At 42.8% G+C, this 17487-nt stretch overlaps 2 protein-coding genes across 2 annotated transcripts; one reads left to right on the top strand and one right to left on the bottom strand.

Annotated features, from left to right (window-relative positions):
* Window positions 1-1550: 1550 nt before the first annotated feature.
* Window positions 1551-10218, top strand: LOC114596771 (polycystin family receptor for egg jelly-like). The gene has a single exon (XM_028728505.2). It carries the CDS (start codon window positions 1587-1589, stop codon window positions 9282-9284), a length of 7698 nt encoding a protein of 2565 aa, XP_028584338.2. The 5' UTR covers window positions 1551-1586; the 3' UTR covers window positions 9285-10218.
* Window positions 10219-13665: 3447 nt separating this feature from the next.
* Window positions 13666-15034, bottom strand: LOC144328078 (endogenous retrovirus group PABLB member 1 Env polyprotein-like). Its single transcript, XM_077930804.1, has one exon. The coding sequence runs from the start codon at window positions 14954-14956 to the stop codon at window positions 13904-13906; it is 1053 nt and encodes a 350-aa protein (XP_077786930.1). The 5' UTR covers window positions 14957-15034; the 3' UTR covers window positions 13666-13903.
* Window positions 15035-17487: the final 2453 nt, after the last annotated feature.

Genomic DNA, 17487 nt, shown 5'->3' with positions numbered 1-17487 from the left:
AATTCATTCCAGAGGTCCATTCTTAACCTGAAACTGTTCTTAACCTGAAGCACCACTTTAGCTAATGGGGCCTCCCGCTGCTGCCGCACGATTTCTGTTCTCATCCTGAAGCAAAGTTCTTAACCCGAGGTACTATTTCTGGGTTAGCGGAGTTTGTAACCTGAAGCGTATGTAACCTGAAGCGTATATAACCCGAGGTACCACTGTAACTCTGTACAGTATATAGTTTACAAAAACTCGTTAATAGTAATATACAGATTCACGAAACAGAGATTGAAATCTGGGTACCCCGTTGTTAGAGTTCCATTGGAAGTGCACCAGCACAAGTCTACACTCAGAGAATTTCTCTCATGGACTTGAAATGCTGTATAGTACTGTTGGAGTGCTGTATATTACTGTTAATGAGTTTTTGTAAACTATATGCAGAGTTGTTTAGTTTGTGGTTTATCTCTAGGTATTCCTTGGGCTTCTGTAAATCTGGCCTATCCCAGACAAAGCTGGACTGTTGGGTGGTATGCAGCTGATTTGTGCTGGAAGATTGACTGATGGTCCTGTGTGAACTTCTGATTTACTGAGGCAGCCTACTCCTAGACTGTAGGAACGCCATTGTATCTCCAATTGTAAAGAAATGGCAAAATAAAGTAAGGATTTCATTAGGCCACTTAGAGGATGCCTTTAACACACAGGACTGGTTTCTGTTGACTTCCCCCTCTCCCCTACATCCCCAACACTCTTCTTTTATCTTATAGGTCGCAAATTACAATGGCCTTTGGTGAGTTAGGATATGAGCTCTTTATTTTAGTGTATTTGTAAGCCATTTGTTCTGTATTTTAATTCCTTATTTTTGAGATTTCATTGTAGGCTGTTCTTTTTTGTAAACTGCCTTTGAATTCCATTCCTGTGGAAAGCTGAGGTATACATGTTTTAAATATCACCATTTTTACCACTTATTCATTCTAATAGTGACCTCTAATAGTATCATTAATGTGCATGACATAAATTCAACTTGAAGGAGGGGGAGGTGAAGGGGGAAAGGAGAAGTTACTAGGCTACATTTCTGTGTGATGCGTTGTGTACTCAGTGGTTCTGCCAAAGACTCCATAGGAAAAGTTGGCTTGAAAGAAAAGAGAGGCGATCTTTTACCCAAAAGCCAACAGGTAGCAGTTGTAATATGTTCCCATTTCTCATGGGGTAATTTACAGAGAAAATTAAAGATCTGGGATTTCCAGTGCTTATGGGATTCATAAGATATAGAGATAAGCATACATGCTATTTAGATGGAATATAATCCTGGGAAATAATCACTCAAGCTCCAGTTTTGTCACAGTCATTGCCTTTTCAAAATTAAAGTCCTACCAAACATTCTCCATTAAAATTGTAATAGATACATCTGGGCAACATGGCAATAACACGGGTTTATACAAATCCAGTGTAATGTGAGGACTGTGAAGAGGAGTGTGGGATTCAACCACAGAAAAAGACAAGGACTATTGTGTCCATATTGAAAATGGGCGTGAGTTGCCTAAGGCAACAGCGGAAAGGTTCTAGAATCCATGCAGACTTTCTTTTTGTGCTGTTGCTAGGAGATGACTGTTACTACTGAGTCAGATTTCTTTTTCCTGTCAATGATGAGGTACCTTTTATGTCATGTCTTCCTCTTCTGCTGTTCATGTTGCTTGCAATACCGAGTGGCAGCTCCTCTCGATCTCCTTCCACCACCATTGTTAGTCACTTGTTCAAAGCCAGAAAATCGTGTTTATCAACGTCAAGATAACGAACTCCAGGTTTCATGTCTGTGGGATGAATACATTGAATTGTGCTACTCAAGAGCACCAGGAGTGAATTCTAAAGAGAGAGAGACAGACTTACAACCCGCTCCTCATTGCCACTGGTACCGAGATTCCATCCTAGTAAACAGTACAGATAACTGGTTAGGTGAGCTGGTGCTGGGTCAAGGCCTGCCAGGGGAAGGTCCCTATCCACCATGGGCTTATAGTCGGATCACAGTACAGTGTACATCAACTTTGTGCTCTGCACCCTTGTGCTTTCACCACAACCTGAGCATTGAGGTTACCGGGCAAGATGTCCGACTTTTCCTACTCTGGCCACGCACCCTTCCAGTTTTTGAATGGCAGCCAGTGCACCTGGGTTGGTGCGCACGCCTTAAGAGTTCCTCATGGAGCTATCGCTTCAGGAGCCGAGGGGGTAGTCCAGAAGATCTCCTCATTCCCAGCAACCAGCACAGTGAACCACTTCCATTCGCTGGCTACCCTAATGCAGAATTGTACCAGGTCTGCGCATCGTACTATAGCTACCACCTGACTGTATGCTATCCCCATCGTGGATTCTATACCGCTTCAGTCAGTGTTCAGCATCGACCTCTGATCAGCCTTAGCATAGAATTATATGTGGAGCCTGCCCTGTTGCATGTCTTTAGTGTACGTTCCAAATTGCTGAGCCACCCACATGGGACAATCAGCCTTTCCTGGAGTCTTCTACAGCTCAGCCAAGGAATAGTAGCTTATAAACTATTAAGCACGCATGATACAAAAGAGTGGTCTCACTTCTACAATTACAACCATTTTGCTCTACGCAGCAATTTCTGTGCTGTTCCCATACCATATCACTCCAAGGAGAAAGTGGTGGCCAGTGTCTATTTTCGTACTAATGAGAAGATGCCTGAACAACTGGCGGGAAAACTTGATTTCTTTAATGAGACTTTGATTTTCAGAGCAAGCACCGGAGCCGCAACTTATCTCACACTCAATCCACAGAAAACCAGAAGAGGCATCTACATTTTTAGCCATACACTGGGATTGTACTATTCTACACAGGAAGACAGCACTACTACCACCACTAGGAAGGGCTACAGCTCCCACTATATCTTTTACGAGGAGCAGAGCCTCTGTTACCTGATCGTTGTTGAATTCATGCAGCTGCAGTTGTCCAAGTTCAGCATCCATGTGTATCTGAATCGGAAAGGGACTTTGTTCAGGTCTCTAGGAGAAAAAGATATTGAAGTTCACGTTTTTAATAACAGTTCTCCTGAAGACAGTTTGGTCTCTATTGTCTGGTTTATTCCTGTGCAACATCCACTGCTACAGTGTGAGTGGACCTTCAACCTTCAACTTTTTGATTCTAGAGGCGAGTACCCAGTTCAGAACTATACTTTCACCTACATAAATCATGTCAAAAATGCAATGCAATTCATTTCTGATTCTTTCTTAACTTTCAACTCTGCCCTCTTCACTGGTTTTGTAGCAAAGGTGAAATGCATTGGAAATGGACTTATGCCAGCTATTTTAAAAGCCACAGTCAACACTTATGCTTCAAAGGCCCTCAGATTTAGCATAGCTTGCCATCAAGAACCCTGTTCTATTAAGGAAATTAGTATCCAGAAGCCAGATGCTTCTCAGCGTGTGGTATATTATACCCAAGGAACAGAGTTTACTCTGGCTGCTGATACACGTATCACTTGTCCAGGTCCTAATCAAACAAATGTCATTTGGAACATCTATAAAGTTCCAGATCTGACTGCTACACCAGATTGGTCAAAACCTTTTAATCCACCTAGCATTGGAAGAAGAAATTCCACCATATTAAAAGTACCTGGTCCTGTCTTAGATCATGGCTTGTATCTCTTTAATTTTACAATGAAATTAACCTCTTTGGATACATGGAAGAGCATGGAAGGGTCTGATTCACTGTTTGTCAAGATTGGATCAGATACCTTTGTGGCTGTCATTGCTGGAGGCAGTATCCGGACAGTTGGATTTTCTGATGAGTGGATACTTAATGGATCTGCATACTACAATGGTGAGGCAGTCCAACCCTCTAAAGGGCTGTCCTTTACGTGGTATTGCAGCAAAGAAAAAACTGACTACACATCAATGACTCTAAGTGAAAACGGGAAATGTCATCCAGATCAGGTAGATTTAAAATGGATAACATGCTCTGTTCCAGTTCAAAGAGTGCAACCTGAAACACTTCAAGGAAATAATGTGTATTATTTTCGCCTGGTGGTTCAAAATGGTAGCAGAATAGCTCAGACGGAACAAATAGTACATGTGCAAGCTCCTCTTGCCATAATCCTAAATGTCACATGTATTGAAAATTGTGGTGAGTCAGTAATTCCAACAGAAAGATTTTGTCTTTCTGGCAAATGCCTAAATTGCAGAAGTGGCAAATCTCTCTATTACTGGTCACTTTACTCAGCACAGTCCAGTGAAATAAATTTTGATTGGTCTTCAAAAAGTACAACTGGAAGATCCAATCCATATCTGCATATAAATGCTTATGCATTTGTATCCATGGCAGAGCAGTCATTTACATTTAGTCTGAAAGTCACCACAATGGAAGGACAGTCAGCCATCTACAAATATTCTTTTTATGTGAATGGCCCACCTCAGATAGGAAAGTGTGTTATCAATCCAAAGATAGGCATGGCATTCCTAACAAAATTCATCATTCAGTGCAGTGGATTTGAAGACAAAAATGGACCTCTTACATATAAAGTGATAGCATCATCAAATGAAATCAAAACCAGTGCTGTATCTTCAGTAGAGAATAATGTTTTGGGAATAATAGTGTATGCTGGTCATGAGCCTAAAACTCCTCGTTCTTTTCTTCCAGTTGGTCTACCATCTCAGAACTCTACCTTAATCATATATGTTCAAGTGTATGATGCCCTTGGAGCGTCTTCTCAGGTAATATTACAAGCAACTGTGTATGAGCAAATAAAAAATAAACCAACTCGTGTTGTTCAGCATGATCTACATGGTTTAATCAGTGGACCAACCGCTCCTATGACAACTTTGCTTGCAGCTAAAGATTACTTTAATATAGGTTATTTTGTATATATGGTGGCCTCTGTATTAAATAATATAGAGACTTTGCCAACCAATCAAGGCTCTAAAACTGATTTGCGACAAATCCTTCTTAATATAACTACGAGGATACCTACAACTGATGTTCTGAAAATAAACCAAGTGATTTTGAGTATTTGTCAGGTAACACATGAAACTACTGAAGTAAACAGGGAATCACAACTGCTTGCAGTCAGAAAACTAAGAGAGGTCAGTGAAGCTCTAAAAAGGCTCAGGGCCAAAGACTTAGGTTCTAAGGAAGCAGAGATCCTTGGCAATGGTATATTTATCGGGTTGTCCAATGTGTTGAACGCTTCCCTCTTGAACCATGGAAATGTCAATGCCAATGCAATTAAAGAAACCATTTCAGTGACAGAAATATTAGCAGCTCTAGTCTTACAAGGTAAAGTCCCTGGGGAGCAAGAAACTAACATGGAGACTGAAATCTGGGCCATGCATTTACGGAAAGATGAGAAATGGGATGTTTCAGGAACTTTCTCTGACAGACAATATTGCAGGAACTGCTTTTATACTGAACTGAAAAAGAGTAATCATTCTGAATTACAGGCAGATGCTGTGGTATCCACTGTTCTTTATGAATTTGACAGAAATCCCTTTCCATGGTTGCTTTATACAGAAGATATTGGAACAATGGTGACTGGATTAAAAATGACAGGAACCAAAGCTAACGGTGACGTAATCAGTATCACACCTTATGTGGTTGAAATGATCATGGCTAGAAAAGAGGAGGCCATCTTTGACTTGACAATAGGACCAGCCAAAAATCTCCCTAAAACAACTGGTGGCTTTAGTTTTGAAGTAAAAAGAAGCTCCAAAGATATTTTTATCCAGATTGTGTCTAAAATAAATATTACTTTTCATGTATTTATATACCTAGGCCACAATATCAGCCACCCCCCTGTAGCTGTGTATGTTGCTTCCCATTCCAGTCCTCCTACACCAACTAAAATGGATACTAATGTCACTGATTGTGCAGTTAAGGCTCCATATATCCTTTGTCTTCCTCAATCATTGCTTTGGTCTCTTTTCCAGAGCAATAGAGCAGACAGACTGAATATCTCTGTTGTCTTACAATCACATCCAATTGTCAGAGACCAAACCACAAAGATAGTTCGCATTGCTCATTTTGCAGCAGCCTGCCTAGACCTGGATGGAATTCAGAACCAGTGGAAAGAAGGGAGTTGTCATCTTGGCCCTCAGACCACCTATTCCAAGATACATTGCATCTGTAAAGCAAAAGAGCGTAGCAGAAGAACAGCCAACCCCAGGCCATCAAGGACCTCAGGACTTGGTATCCAATTTTTGGCTGCCAAAGTACTTTTATTTCCCAATCAAGTTGATATGAAAAGGTTCCTTTTAGCATCGAGTGGCCAAAATCCTGTAACAGGGTTGACAGTTCTTGCTATTTTTATAATCTACATCTCTTTGGCTATCTGGGTCATAAGAAAAGATAAAGCTGGCACCAGGGATCAGGTCATAGATTTGCCAGACAATGATCCCTTTCACGAGGTGAGGTATCTAGTCACAATATACACAGGAAGTCGTTTAAGATCAGGCACCAATGCTGATGTCTTCATTGAACTGATTGGCCAAAATGGGGCCAGTGATGTACATCATTTAAAACATCCACAGTTCCCAGGGATCTTCCAGGAAGGATCCATTGACACCTTTCTCTTAACTACTGAGAGAGACTTAGGAAACATTTGTTCTCTTCATATCTGGCGCAATAATCATGGCTTTGGTCCTAACTGGTTCTTAAGCCGAATCCAAGTACAAAACATGGATACCAAACAGTCATGGCTATTTATATGTAGGAAATGGTTTGATCCTGGCAGGGATGATTGCCAAATAGAAAGGTCATTTACTGTTACAAATCCCAGTGTACCCTTAAGCAAGACTGATTATTTTTGTATTATGATTAGCAATGACCTGTTCAAGAACCATCTTTGGCTGTCTGTCTTTGTCCATTTAGACGATGACTCTTTCAGCAGATTCCTCAGGCTGACTTGTTGCTTAGCAATACTGTTAAGCTCCCTGATGTTTAACACTATATTCTTCAACGATATTGACCAACATATTTATTCAGTAGAACTGCAGTATTTGAGATCTATAACAATTGGAATAGAAAGTTCTTTGATTTCAGTTCCTGTGCAATTGATTCTAGTAACCTTGTTTAAGCATTTATCAAAGAAACCTTCAGCCCACAATGTAGCTCAAGCTCACCCAAAAGGAAGTTCCTCCTTTTCATCTGAAAACCTTTGTGAAGAAGGCAATTTAAAAGCTGCTCCACCCTCAGAGATGAAGTCCCAGCAATTCCCCCACAGAGACACCAATTCCAGCAATAATGTTGCAGCAGAAAATGAAACATTTTCTGAGAAAATACACAAACCACAGTCTACTTGGTGGGTTCTATACATCGCCTGGATCATTGTGCTTTCTGTATCTGGTGTGCTCTCATTCTTCATTGTACTACTTGGCCAACCCTATTCCACTAAAACCTCTTTTGAGTGGTTAATAGCTTCCATTACCTCATTTTGCCTAACTGTGCTTTTCCTTGAGACCTTTAAGGTAGTTTTTTTTACAGCCTGGAATACCATTTATCCAAAATACTGCAGAAATATCCCATGGACAAGATACCAAGATCTTAAGTTTAATGACAGAACTATCCCTGCAAATGAGATGAGACAGTTACGTGATAACCTTGTCAAACTTAGAGCTTCAAAGAAATACCAACCAATTAAAGGCGAAGAGCTTATAATATTGAGGAAAAAAGCAACTGTTAAGAGTCTAGGTTATATTTTAGCAAAAAATATGGTCTGTCACTTTGTCTTTTTAGCTTTAATTTTAAAGTATACTCATCCTACAGAAACCACCAGTAGCTTTCACTACAATCGATTTATGCGTAAGAAATTTTCTCTTGGTTTATCTGAAGTAAATAAAGTAGAAGATATTTACAAATGGGTGGAAAAAATCCTTCTGCCGTTGATACACAATGACTATCAACCAACCTATCTTTCAGAGACCTGGTCCAAAGTCCTTGGGTCGCCCAGAATGAGACAAATAAGAGGTATACATTCTGACAGGGCATGTACCTATCTACATAGCTTTCAAAAAGCATTTCTGACGGATATTCACTGTGTACACCGATATGGAGGTGACCCAGAAGATCAAGCTGACTACAATGGGTCGTGGTCAGCTCCAGTCAATCGTCCAGCTGCCAACCCCACCAGCTTTTCAGGCTACACTTATGAACAAAGCATTGCTGAGTGGGAATATGTGTCATATGGAGAATTAAACAGCTACCCATCCAGAGGATACAGCTTTTATTTTTTCACAGGAGAACCACAAATAAATTCAACAGAAAGATTGAAGACTTTGGAAAGCAACACCTGGCTTGATCACAGGACCTGGGTAACTATTATTGAGCTGACCACTTTTAATCCAGATGCAGATCTGTTTTGCAGTATTTCTGTCATATTTGAATGTTCATATGTTGGCCCTCTTGTCAGCAGTGTGTCAGTTCATTCTTATAAGCTCCCACTTTTAGCTGACCGAACCAGTAGTCAAGTTTTCTTTTTTTTATGTATTGTAGCTATACTTATATTTTATATTGTGGATGAATATCGCATGCTGCGTCAAGAAAGGCTGAATTATATAAAAACAGCTGCCAATTTAATTAATTTTGGAATTAAGACAGTCTGTCTAATTTTTTTGCTGCTGATTCTATTCAGACTTAAGCTTGCTTTTGAGTTAATACAGTTTTATTTGTATAATCAAGAACAATTCATTCCCTTCCATGCAGCTGCTCATTTCGATCGAGTTGTCAGAACAGTTAAGGCATTATTGGCTTTTTTCCTCGTTATGAAAACATACCGGTATCTCAGGTTTATGTTTGATGTCCGCTTGGCCCAAAAGTCATTGTTTGAAGCTCTTCCTACAATTACTAACTTGTCTGTAGGAGGGGCCATTTTTTTTTTTGCATATATGTCAGTTGGGTATTTAGGATTTGGCCAACACGAAGAAAGTTACCGTACTTTGCTTTATTCCTTTACTACTGTGTTATCTTACTGCGCCTTAGCATTTAGGGGAACTGAATTTGCAGCTGATAGGTTTCTGGCAGGGCTCTTTTTAACTTCCTTTTTGTTTGTGATGATTTGTGTTTTCCTCAATTTATTGCAAGCTATTATGATCTCTGCTTATACGGAGGCAAAGAGATCTATCTATCCAGAACATGCACACGAAGCTGAAATGATGGATTTTGTGATCCAAAAGATCTATAGTGCATGGGTTTTTGTGACCACTGGTACACGGACCACAACACAGACAGTCATGTTTAACAGGATGCTGTATGGAAAACAAAGAAAAAACTATGTGCAACAGTTTAAAAAGGAAGAATAATAATAGAATAATTGATAAATAGCTTACCTTCCAGTTTGAAAAAGAGATTGATAAGAAATTGATTAATTTCTGCAATGTTTTCCTATACATTTCTTATACATCCTATACATTTTCTTGCTATATCATCCAAATACCCAAACTTGCGTTAAGGTAACTTATCAGTCACCTTTCAGTGATCCCCATCTCTGATATCTCTAGTGATTTCCATAATTACTGGCAGAAGACTTATCAGTGAAGTGAACATATACATTCGAAATATACACTGATTCACTAATTTCAGGAACTTCTCAGCATGCACATGTTTCTGCACAGGAGTGAGAACCTCTAAAAAGATGGGGAACAGACCAGTTACATGTGAAATAGATGTTGCTATGCCTTGGGTATGGGTTTGGCACACAGCTGCTGAACTGTGATTATTATCCAGCTTGTATCCCTACCACAAATTTATCTCAACAGCTCCAAAGTTTTCCAAATAAAGATGAGTGATAACCAGAGATAACCAGCAGGCAGGATTCACTGCATATATAGAAACTTTTGATGGTAATGGAATAGAAATGCTTTACACAGCATGCCTTCCTCTCTTAGTTTTAAACTCAAATTTCATCATTTTCCAGGAAGCCAGTTTTCTGTGGCTGCATCCAGGTGTCTTAGTTTAACATTACCTAGTTGTTAACACAAGATAGTTACTCTATGTAGTTAGAAGTGTTTGTTCATACAATTAGTCTACACCTTTTCTTAAGAATTCCACTCTTATTGCACAATATATGTTTGATGTTTAAGAAGTTAAAGTGGGGTGGGGTTTTCTTTTTTAATGAAACCATAGTAAACATCCCTTCAGTGTTAACTTTTCCTGCTCATTTGAATAAATTCTATAGGTTTCACAAAGTTTTGGTCTTTGACAATTGCTCCTTGAATTGTGTTTATTTCTTTAATTTACATAAAATAATAAAACATAATTAAAATAAGGTTGCTTCTACCCATCTGACTGACACACAGTATTGCTCTGGAGAGGAACAGGTGGACTTTGGGCTTTAAAATGTCAGTGGCGCCTTGTGTGGTGCCAAATGTTGGTGCCCCCACTTTGCCTTCTGTTATTTATCATTGTTGCAGCCCCCCCTGCACCCCCTCTTGGCTCAGCACCCAGTGCGAGCAAACGGATTGCGCTCCCCTAAGTCTGCCCCTGCTGTTGTGGCTGTGCCCCCTCCCTTTCATTCTGTCCCCGAGGGCTTGGCTGTGTGCTCCTCCTTCCTTTTCCTGCAATGGCAGATGTTTTCATACCCAGTGGCACAGTGGTAGGAGCCATGTGAAGCAGCTGTACTGTGCAGTGATGAGAAGATTTGATACCTGACTATGAGACTTGAATTCACCCTCCCAAATTTTACAAGTTGCTCTGCTAAAGTATAAACATAGGCGCCGACTCCATGGGGCCTGAGGGGGCCCGAGCCCCCTCAAAAATTTAAGAAAATTATTGGGCGCGCGCAGCGGAAACGTCCTCCGCCGGTGACGTCACCCGGGCCTTGCGGAAAAGGCGCTGCGGGAGTCGCCGCCGCGGCGGCGGGGCCGCTGCAGAAAGGTGAGTGGCGAGGGCGGGACGGGGCTGCGCGCTCCTTTCCTCGGCTGCCCTCGTCGCGCGCCTTGGCTCCCGCGGCCGGCGAGGGGAGCCCGGGCCGCGCGCGGCTGCTGCTGCCGCCGCCGCCTCTCCTGGGGGCGCCGCCTCCCTGGGCGGGAACGCTGCGGGTGCGCGAGGGAGGAGGACGGCCCCCGGGGGCTGGGAGAGCCGGGCTGCCGTGGCCGAGAGGGCTGCTCTGCCGGGCGCCGCTGACATTGGAACTTAGAAAACTTCCCGGGGCAGGACCCCGGTATGGGCCCCCCCAATATTTTTTATAAGTCGGCGCCCCTGAGTATAAATCTACTTAACACTAAGAAAACATAGGTTCAAAAGACAACAGCAAATCACTCATGTTGAGTCCGGAGGTCCGTTCTTAACCTGAAACTGTTCTTAACCTGAAGCACCACTTTAGCTAGTGGGGCCTCCTGCTGCTGCTGCACAATTTCTGTTCTCATCCTGAAGCAAAGTTCTTAACCCGAGATACTATTTCTGGGTTAGCGGAGTCTGTAACCTGAAGCGTATGTAACTTGAAGCGTATGGAACCCGAGGTACCACTGTACCAGGAATGGTCCTAGAAAAGATAATCAAATGGTCTTTCCGTGAACATTTAGAAAAAGATGCTGTGACTACTATGACCCAGCATGGGTTTCTCAAAAATAAGTCCTGTCAGACAGATCACATTTCCTTTTTTGAAGGAGTTACAAGCTGTCTTTGCATTCAGAGAAAGTTCCTAACTCACCAAGGGTTTGAGACCCATTGCCTACCCTCACCTGTTTTAGCCAGCCAGTTGGGGTGTGTCCTCTGTCACACGCTGGCAGCTTCTAGGAGCCACAGGTGAGAGCTAAGTGCAGGGTGGCGACACCAGAAGGAGCACAACATGCCCCCCACCAGAGGTACTGCCTCTCCTGTAACACCTTACGCATTACTTTAACTGCTGGATCACGCATAAAACTCGAATGTTAAAAAGAAAAAAGAAAAGCACAACACATTTGATGGCAATGGGGAGTGGAGTGAATGAAGCTGAAGGGATCGTTCTTGGGCCACAGCAATTTAAGGTTGTGTAGCTGAAGTTTTTTGGGGGCAGGGAGGTTGTTGGTTATGACAACCAAATGTTCCTCCAGAGCAGGGATGCCGACAGGATTTTGGGGGCCCAATAAACTCTTTGTAGATTGCCTTCCTCTGCTCACACACAGCAGACCCCACAATCTATTGCAGAGTTTTCCCAACTTCTCATGTTGGGGATACACTTTTTAGACATGCATCATTTCATGACACAGCAATTCAGTTTTACTAGCAAACTGGAGGTTAAACTAATCCATAAGAGCGCGGGGAGCATTTGCATGACACACCCACACACTGCAGCCAACACACTAGCATGTTGCAACACACAGTTTGGAAAGCTCTGATCTACAGTGGTGCCTCGCAAGACGAAATTAATTCGTTCCGCGAGTTTTGTCGTCTTGCGATTTTTTTCGTCTTGTGAAGCACGGTGTCGGGAAAGTTTTGGAAAAGCTTCAAAAATACCAAAGTCTTTTAAAACCTCAAAAAAGGCTACCACACCGCGTTCTATGAGTTGCTCCTCGAAGTCAAGTCGCAACTGTATTAACGGTGTTAAGAAAAAGGAAACAAACTTGCAAGACGCTTCCGTCTTGCAAAGCAAGCCCATAGGGAAAATCGTCTTGCGAAGCAGCTCAAAAAACAAAAAACCCTTTCGTCTAGCGAGTTTTTTGTCTTGCGAGGCATTCGTCTTGCAAGGTACCACTGTATTGGCAGGAACTTAGCCTACCTTACCTCATAAGGCTGTTGCAAAGATAACAGGTGGAGGGAATCATGCATATAACCTGGAGTTCCTGGTGGAAGAGCAAGATACAAATACATATTGCAGGTCATGCAAAGCAAAATAGACAAGCACAAACCTTAGAAAAGCCTTGCTTTAATTGAAATGTTTCATAGTCCTGATGATGCAGGAAAATGCCAAAAAAAAAAAAAAAAAAGAGTATTTTGCTAACCCTGAAGCACTGCAATATCAATGTTAAAAGGTTGCAACTCTCTTGCAGTGATGGCAGTCCTGTGCTCGGGATTCTCATTATCTGTGTTATCCAACAAATTCTGTATATTCCAGTTCCAAAGTTCAATTGTCTTTTATGACTGCTGGGTGGTGACCCTTCAGGGCTCGGTAATCCAGTCAGGGAAAAAGGGAGGCAGACTATGTTTAGAGCACCTTTTCTAGCCCTTTCCCTTTTGGGGGTGAGCAGAGTGGATCCTAAATAGGGCTGCTCAGTATTGCCTTAGAATCATAGAATTGCAGAGTTGGAAGGGACTTTGAGGATTCTGCAATGCAGGAATGTGCAGCTGCCCCGTATGGTGCTCAAACCTGCGAATCTGGTGTTATCAGCACCGTACTCTAACCAGCTGAGCTACCCAGGCCTTTCCTGATTTTAAATTTGTATTCATTCTTTCTTTTGTATAGAGACTGGCCTGTTTGTCCTTTGTAGAACTCAGTGGACTCAGCGCTAATTGGGAATGCTGGTGGTGGTAGAGGCCAGGGGCAGCTTTTACCAGCTTAGGGTCCAATTAGGTCCTTATCCAGCCTATCTGGAGAGAGTGGACTTTGCCCCAGTTATCCATGGGGTGTCGAGTTGCAGCTCGGCATCCAAAGAAAAGTCAGTCTCACATCATAATAAGTTCCGAAATATGGCTGCTCCTAGGGCTGATGCAGCGCAGCTTTTATTGTGTGAAATCAGAAAGATACAAAGTACAAGCCAAGCAATTTGTTCTAGCAAGCAGATAAGGACCTTCGCACTAGACTTATGCGAGCATCAGGCCATGCCACATTAGCCAATCATAGGACAGCACGAGCTGTTCACGCGCTGTTCATGCTCCAAGGATGCTTCTAGCTATGAAATCACCCTGTAACAATAAGAACCTTGCTCATGCTCTCATGTACAAGCAATCATTTTCCCACATATCCCCTTTTCTTGTTTATATTATTAGAGGAAAAGAGGGACCATTAGTCCAAATCGTACACTTCATTGCCTAAGCGTCTACACTTTGCAACATAAATTCCTCTTGTAACCCCTGTGGTGGGCCGTGGTCGGTACCACCATGCAGTGCATTGGGAAATCAAAGAGGGTATGCATTGAATGCAACAACACACCATAATGAAGCCAGCAATACATGCAATTACAATCAATAATATTTTTCTTAACCATAATCCATTAGGTAGCCAAGAAGACAACCACTCCCATGGATCAAAACCTTCAGGTGGATTCAAAGGATTATGGGCTATCATTTGTTCCATATGATCAATAGTAGCAGAGATATTGGCCGATTGATCAGTTATATACATGCAGCAATGAGAATGAATTAAGGCACAAATTCCACCTTTAGAAGCAAGGATCACATCTAAAGCATAATGATGTTGAAGAACTACATTTCTTATTTCTGATATTTCTTTGTTAATCATTTTTAAAGCCAAAATGGTGGAATTAAACAAATTTTCTGTCCAGTTTGCCAATTTATGCAAATCACGGTAATTCATGGCTGCACCTAAAGAAGGCAGAAGGGACCTAGAGATGGCTGTCCCTGTATATTGAGAAATAGGTGATTGTACTTCCCTTCTGTTACGCAAACGGACCGCTGGGAGCTTATCTATTTTATATACCAAGGGTACTACTATACCTAACGTGCAGGTACCAGAAAAGGCAGAGGGGATTTCTTTGTAGGCACGTGTGCCACAAAATAACCATAAATCAGATTGAAGCAAACATGTAGTTCTGCTGCTCTTTCTCATCCAGTCGAACCAAACATAAAAGTCTCTACACGCAGCTTGTTGTTCATAGGTCATGTAAGTTGGGACATTATTAATTAAAACCTTTGGTCTGCCACTCATGGTTGTAACATTAAGAAAACAAGAAGATTCATTAATGTATTCATGTGTCCAATTACAATATGGATAATGACCTAAAATTTTTTTGCTACTGTGATTAAAATGAAAACAATAAGGAGCTAATTCTACAAGCGATAGAAATACAGGAGGTAAACTTATGCGATTGTCCTTCATATTATTGCTAATCTTATATGAAGCATTTACTGGAATACCACCACCAAAACAAGCTCAAGGCTTCTCAGAGCTTTTCAAAATCATGCTTCTCAGCAGCTAAAAGGCACTAGCCAAGCATATGCTGCTTGCTGTAACTTAAAAAAATTGCAACAAGGTAGAGAACAGAGCCCATTGTCTTCTCAGGCCTTGATAAAGAAACACACACAACCTGCCCTCTGTCCGGGAACCATGCCAAAGCACAAGAATGAAACAACTGGAACACACTGAAATCCCCTCACCCCCTCCCCTGCCAAGAGTCCACAATTGTTCAAAGACAGTTTTCTGTACATGCTCAGGGGAATACATCATAGGGCAGGACTCCTGAGGGAGGAGAAAAGAAGAAGAGATCTGGGGGGTAAAGTCCAAGCGATGCTGGTCCGGCGAGGGCATCCTTCAAAGCCAGGCTCATTTCCCAAACAAGAGGCAGCAAAACTGTAATGATATTTGATGGTTGAAGTGGCTTCCCAGAGAAAAAGGGGTAGGAACGAAGATGGTCTTTCAACGTGCCAGGAAACACTACAACAGCTGTGGAAGGTGACTTTATCCAGGGCACATCAATATGGCGATGTCTCCAACTGCAGTGCAGGTTGAGATTAAGTGGGAGGTCCTCAGGAAATCAAGGGAGTTGGACCCTTCCACTGTGGATCTGGAAGCAACCTGTAAGACACCAAAGGACGCTGCAATATTTCTTCCTTCCAGAAATGAAGTTCAGCAGGCGTAAAATTCTTTTTGCCAAATAACCAGGGTGACCAATATGTGATCTAAGATGTGCTTCAGAAAATTGACAAGTCCTGGCCTGTATCAAAGATGGGGCACTTTGTGCTGGAGTGACATTGCTGTGCGGTAGATCTGCACTGCGCACGAAAATAGTCCACTTTGCCACATCCAAAGCAGGTTTTATCCTTTGCAGGATTCTGGGACACGGTGGAAGACAAAGCTGTGGCTAGCAGGCAAGCTTTATGTGTCTCAGTGTCCACTGACTGGCAGGCTTTAAGCACATCTGCAATGGCTATATTAGGAGTTGTCATCAAAGGGCGTAGTGCTTGCTTACAGTCCTCAAACGCAAGCTGGCGGACAATCAGTTCTTGGGCTGCTACGTCCTGAACTTGCCGCTTAAGAGTGTTATCCAAGCGATCGACAAATTGTCCATAGGGCTTTGTAGGGCCCTGTCTGATGCTGCCCCAACGGCCATCTCGCTCATTCTTGTCATCAGGAACAGAGGACAAGGCTTCTTGGGCGGCAGCAGTAGTAGCTGTCCAATACATGGAATCAAGGGCCAACTGTTGGGCAATAGTAAGAAAATTGCCTTCGCCAGTTAAGCCATCAAGAACATCAGTTTGGTTCAGCATAATGGGGGCTGGGGGTGCAGGGCCATTGTCCTTGACAGAAGAATACAGTTCCTTTATGAATCTCAAATCAAACTGTTCGTGCCGGGCTGGGCCTCCCCCTGGGGCGGCAGGAGCAATCACAGGAAAAAGATTAGGAGTTGTAGAATCAAAAGCCAACAACGGAGCGGCGGCACGGAGAGATTCTTGAAGTGGGGTGGAAGCGGTGCCAGATGCCTTGGGCAGAGGAGGTGGAAGAGCGGGGGGTGCTGCAGAATTTGAAGAATGCAGGGGAGAGACAGGAGGAGGCGAAGGGAGAATGTCCGGCGGTTTAGGAGGTAGGTTTGAGGCAGGCAGAGCGGGAGCTTGGAGGGCGGGCGAAGAAGCTGTTGCAGCAGCCAGAAGAATGTTTGAAGGAGTTAAGCACGACATAGCTTTGTAGACGTTACCCCAGGCATGCAAAACCTTGACATCAATCTGAGGATGATTTTGAAAGAAGTGTCCAATTTTTTTCCAATCGTCTAACTCCCAATTTCCGTCCTGGGGGAACCAGGGACAGTGAGTGTCCAGGGCTTTTATAAGGGACTTAAGGTCAGCTTTCCGAACAGCAAGGTTGTTACTGGCCAAAAGGAATTTAAGGTCTTTAAAAAAATTTTTCTGTGGTGCAGAGAGAGACTTTCCCATGATTGCAAGAGTTGCAAAAAGAGCAGGGAGCAACTTACCAGGGATCCTCGGAAGGATGAATGGCGCCTGAAGCCCTTGCCGGGCGAGGTAAGTGCTGATAAGTCCGTAACGTAGTCCAGAATCACATTCACACGGGAGCTCTCACCGGGGATCCACTACGTGGATGAACGACGCGTCTGCAGCCCTGCCGGGCGAGGTGAGGCTGAACGTTGTAAAACAGCATGAAGTCCGAAAGAAATCACACGGGAGCACTCACCAGGGATCCACTACGTGGATGAACGACGTGTTGGTGAGTGCTGAATAATGAAAAACAACGTGAAGTCCGAAGTCAGTCACACGGGGCACCAATTGTCGAGTTGCAGCTCGGCATCCAAAGAAAAGTCAGTCTCACATCATAATAAGTTCCGAAATATGGCTGCTCCTAGGGCTGATGCAGCGCAGCTTTTATTGTGTGAAATCAGAAAGATACAAAGTACAAGCCAA

The sequence above is a fragment of the Podarcis muralis genome, chromosome 6, assembly GCF_964188315.1.
Source record: "Podarcis muralis chromosome 6, rPodMur119.hap1.1, whole genome shotgun sequence".
Taxonomy (NCBI): Eukaryota; Metazoa; Chordata; class Lepidosauria; order Squamata; family Lacertidae; genus Podarcis; species Podarcis muralis.
This window is presented reverse-complemented; position numbering and strand designations above follow the sequence as displayed.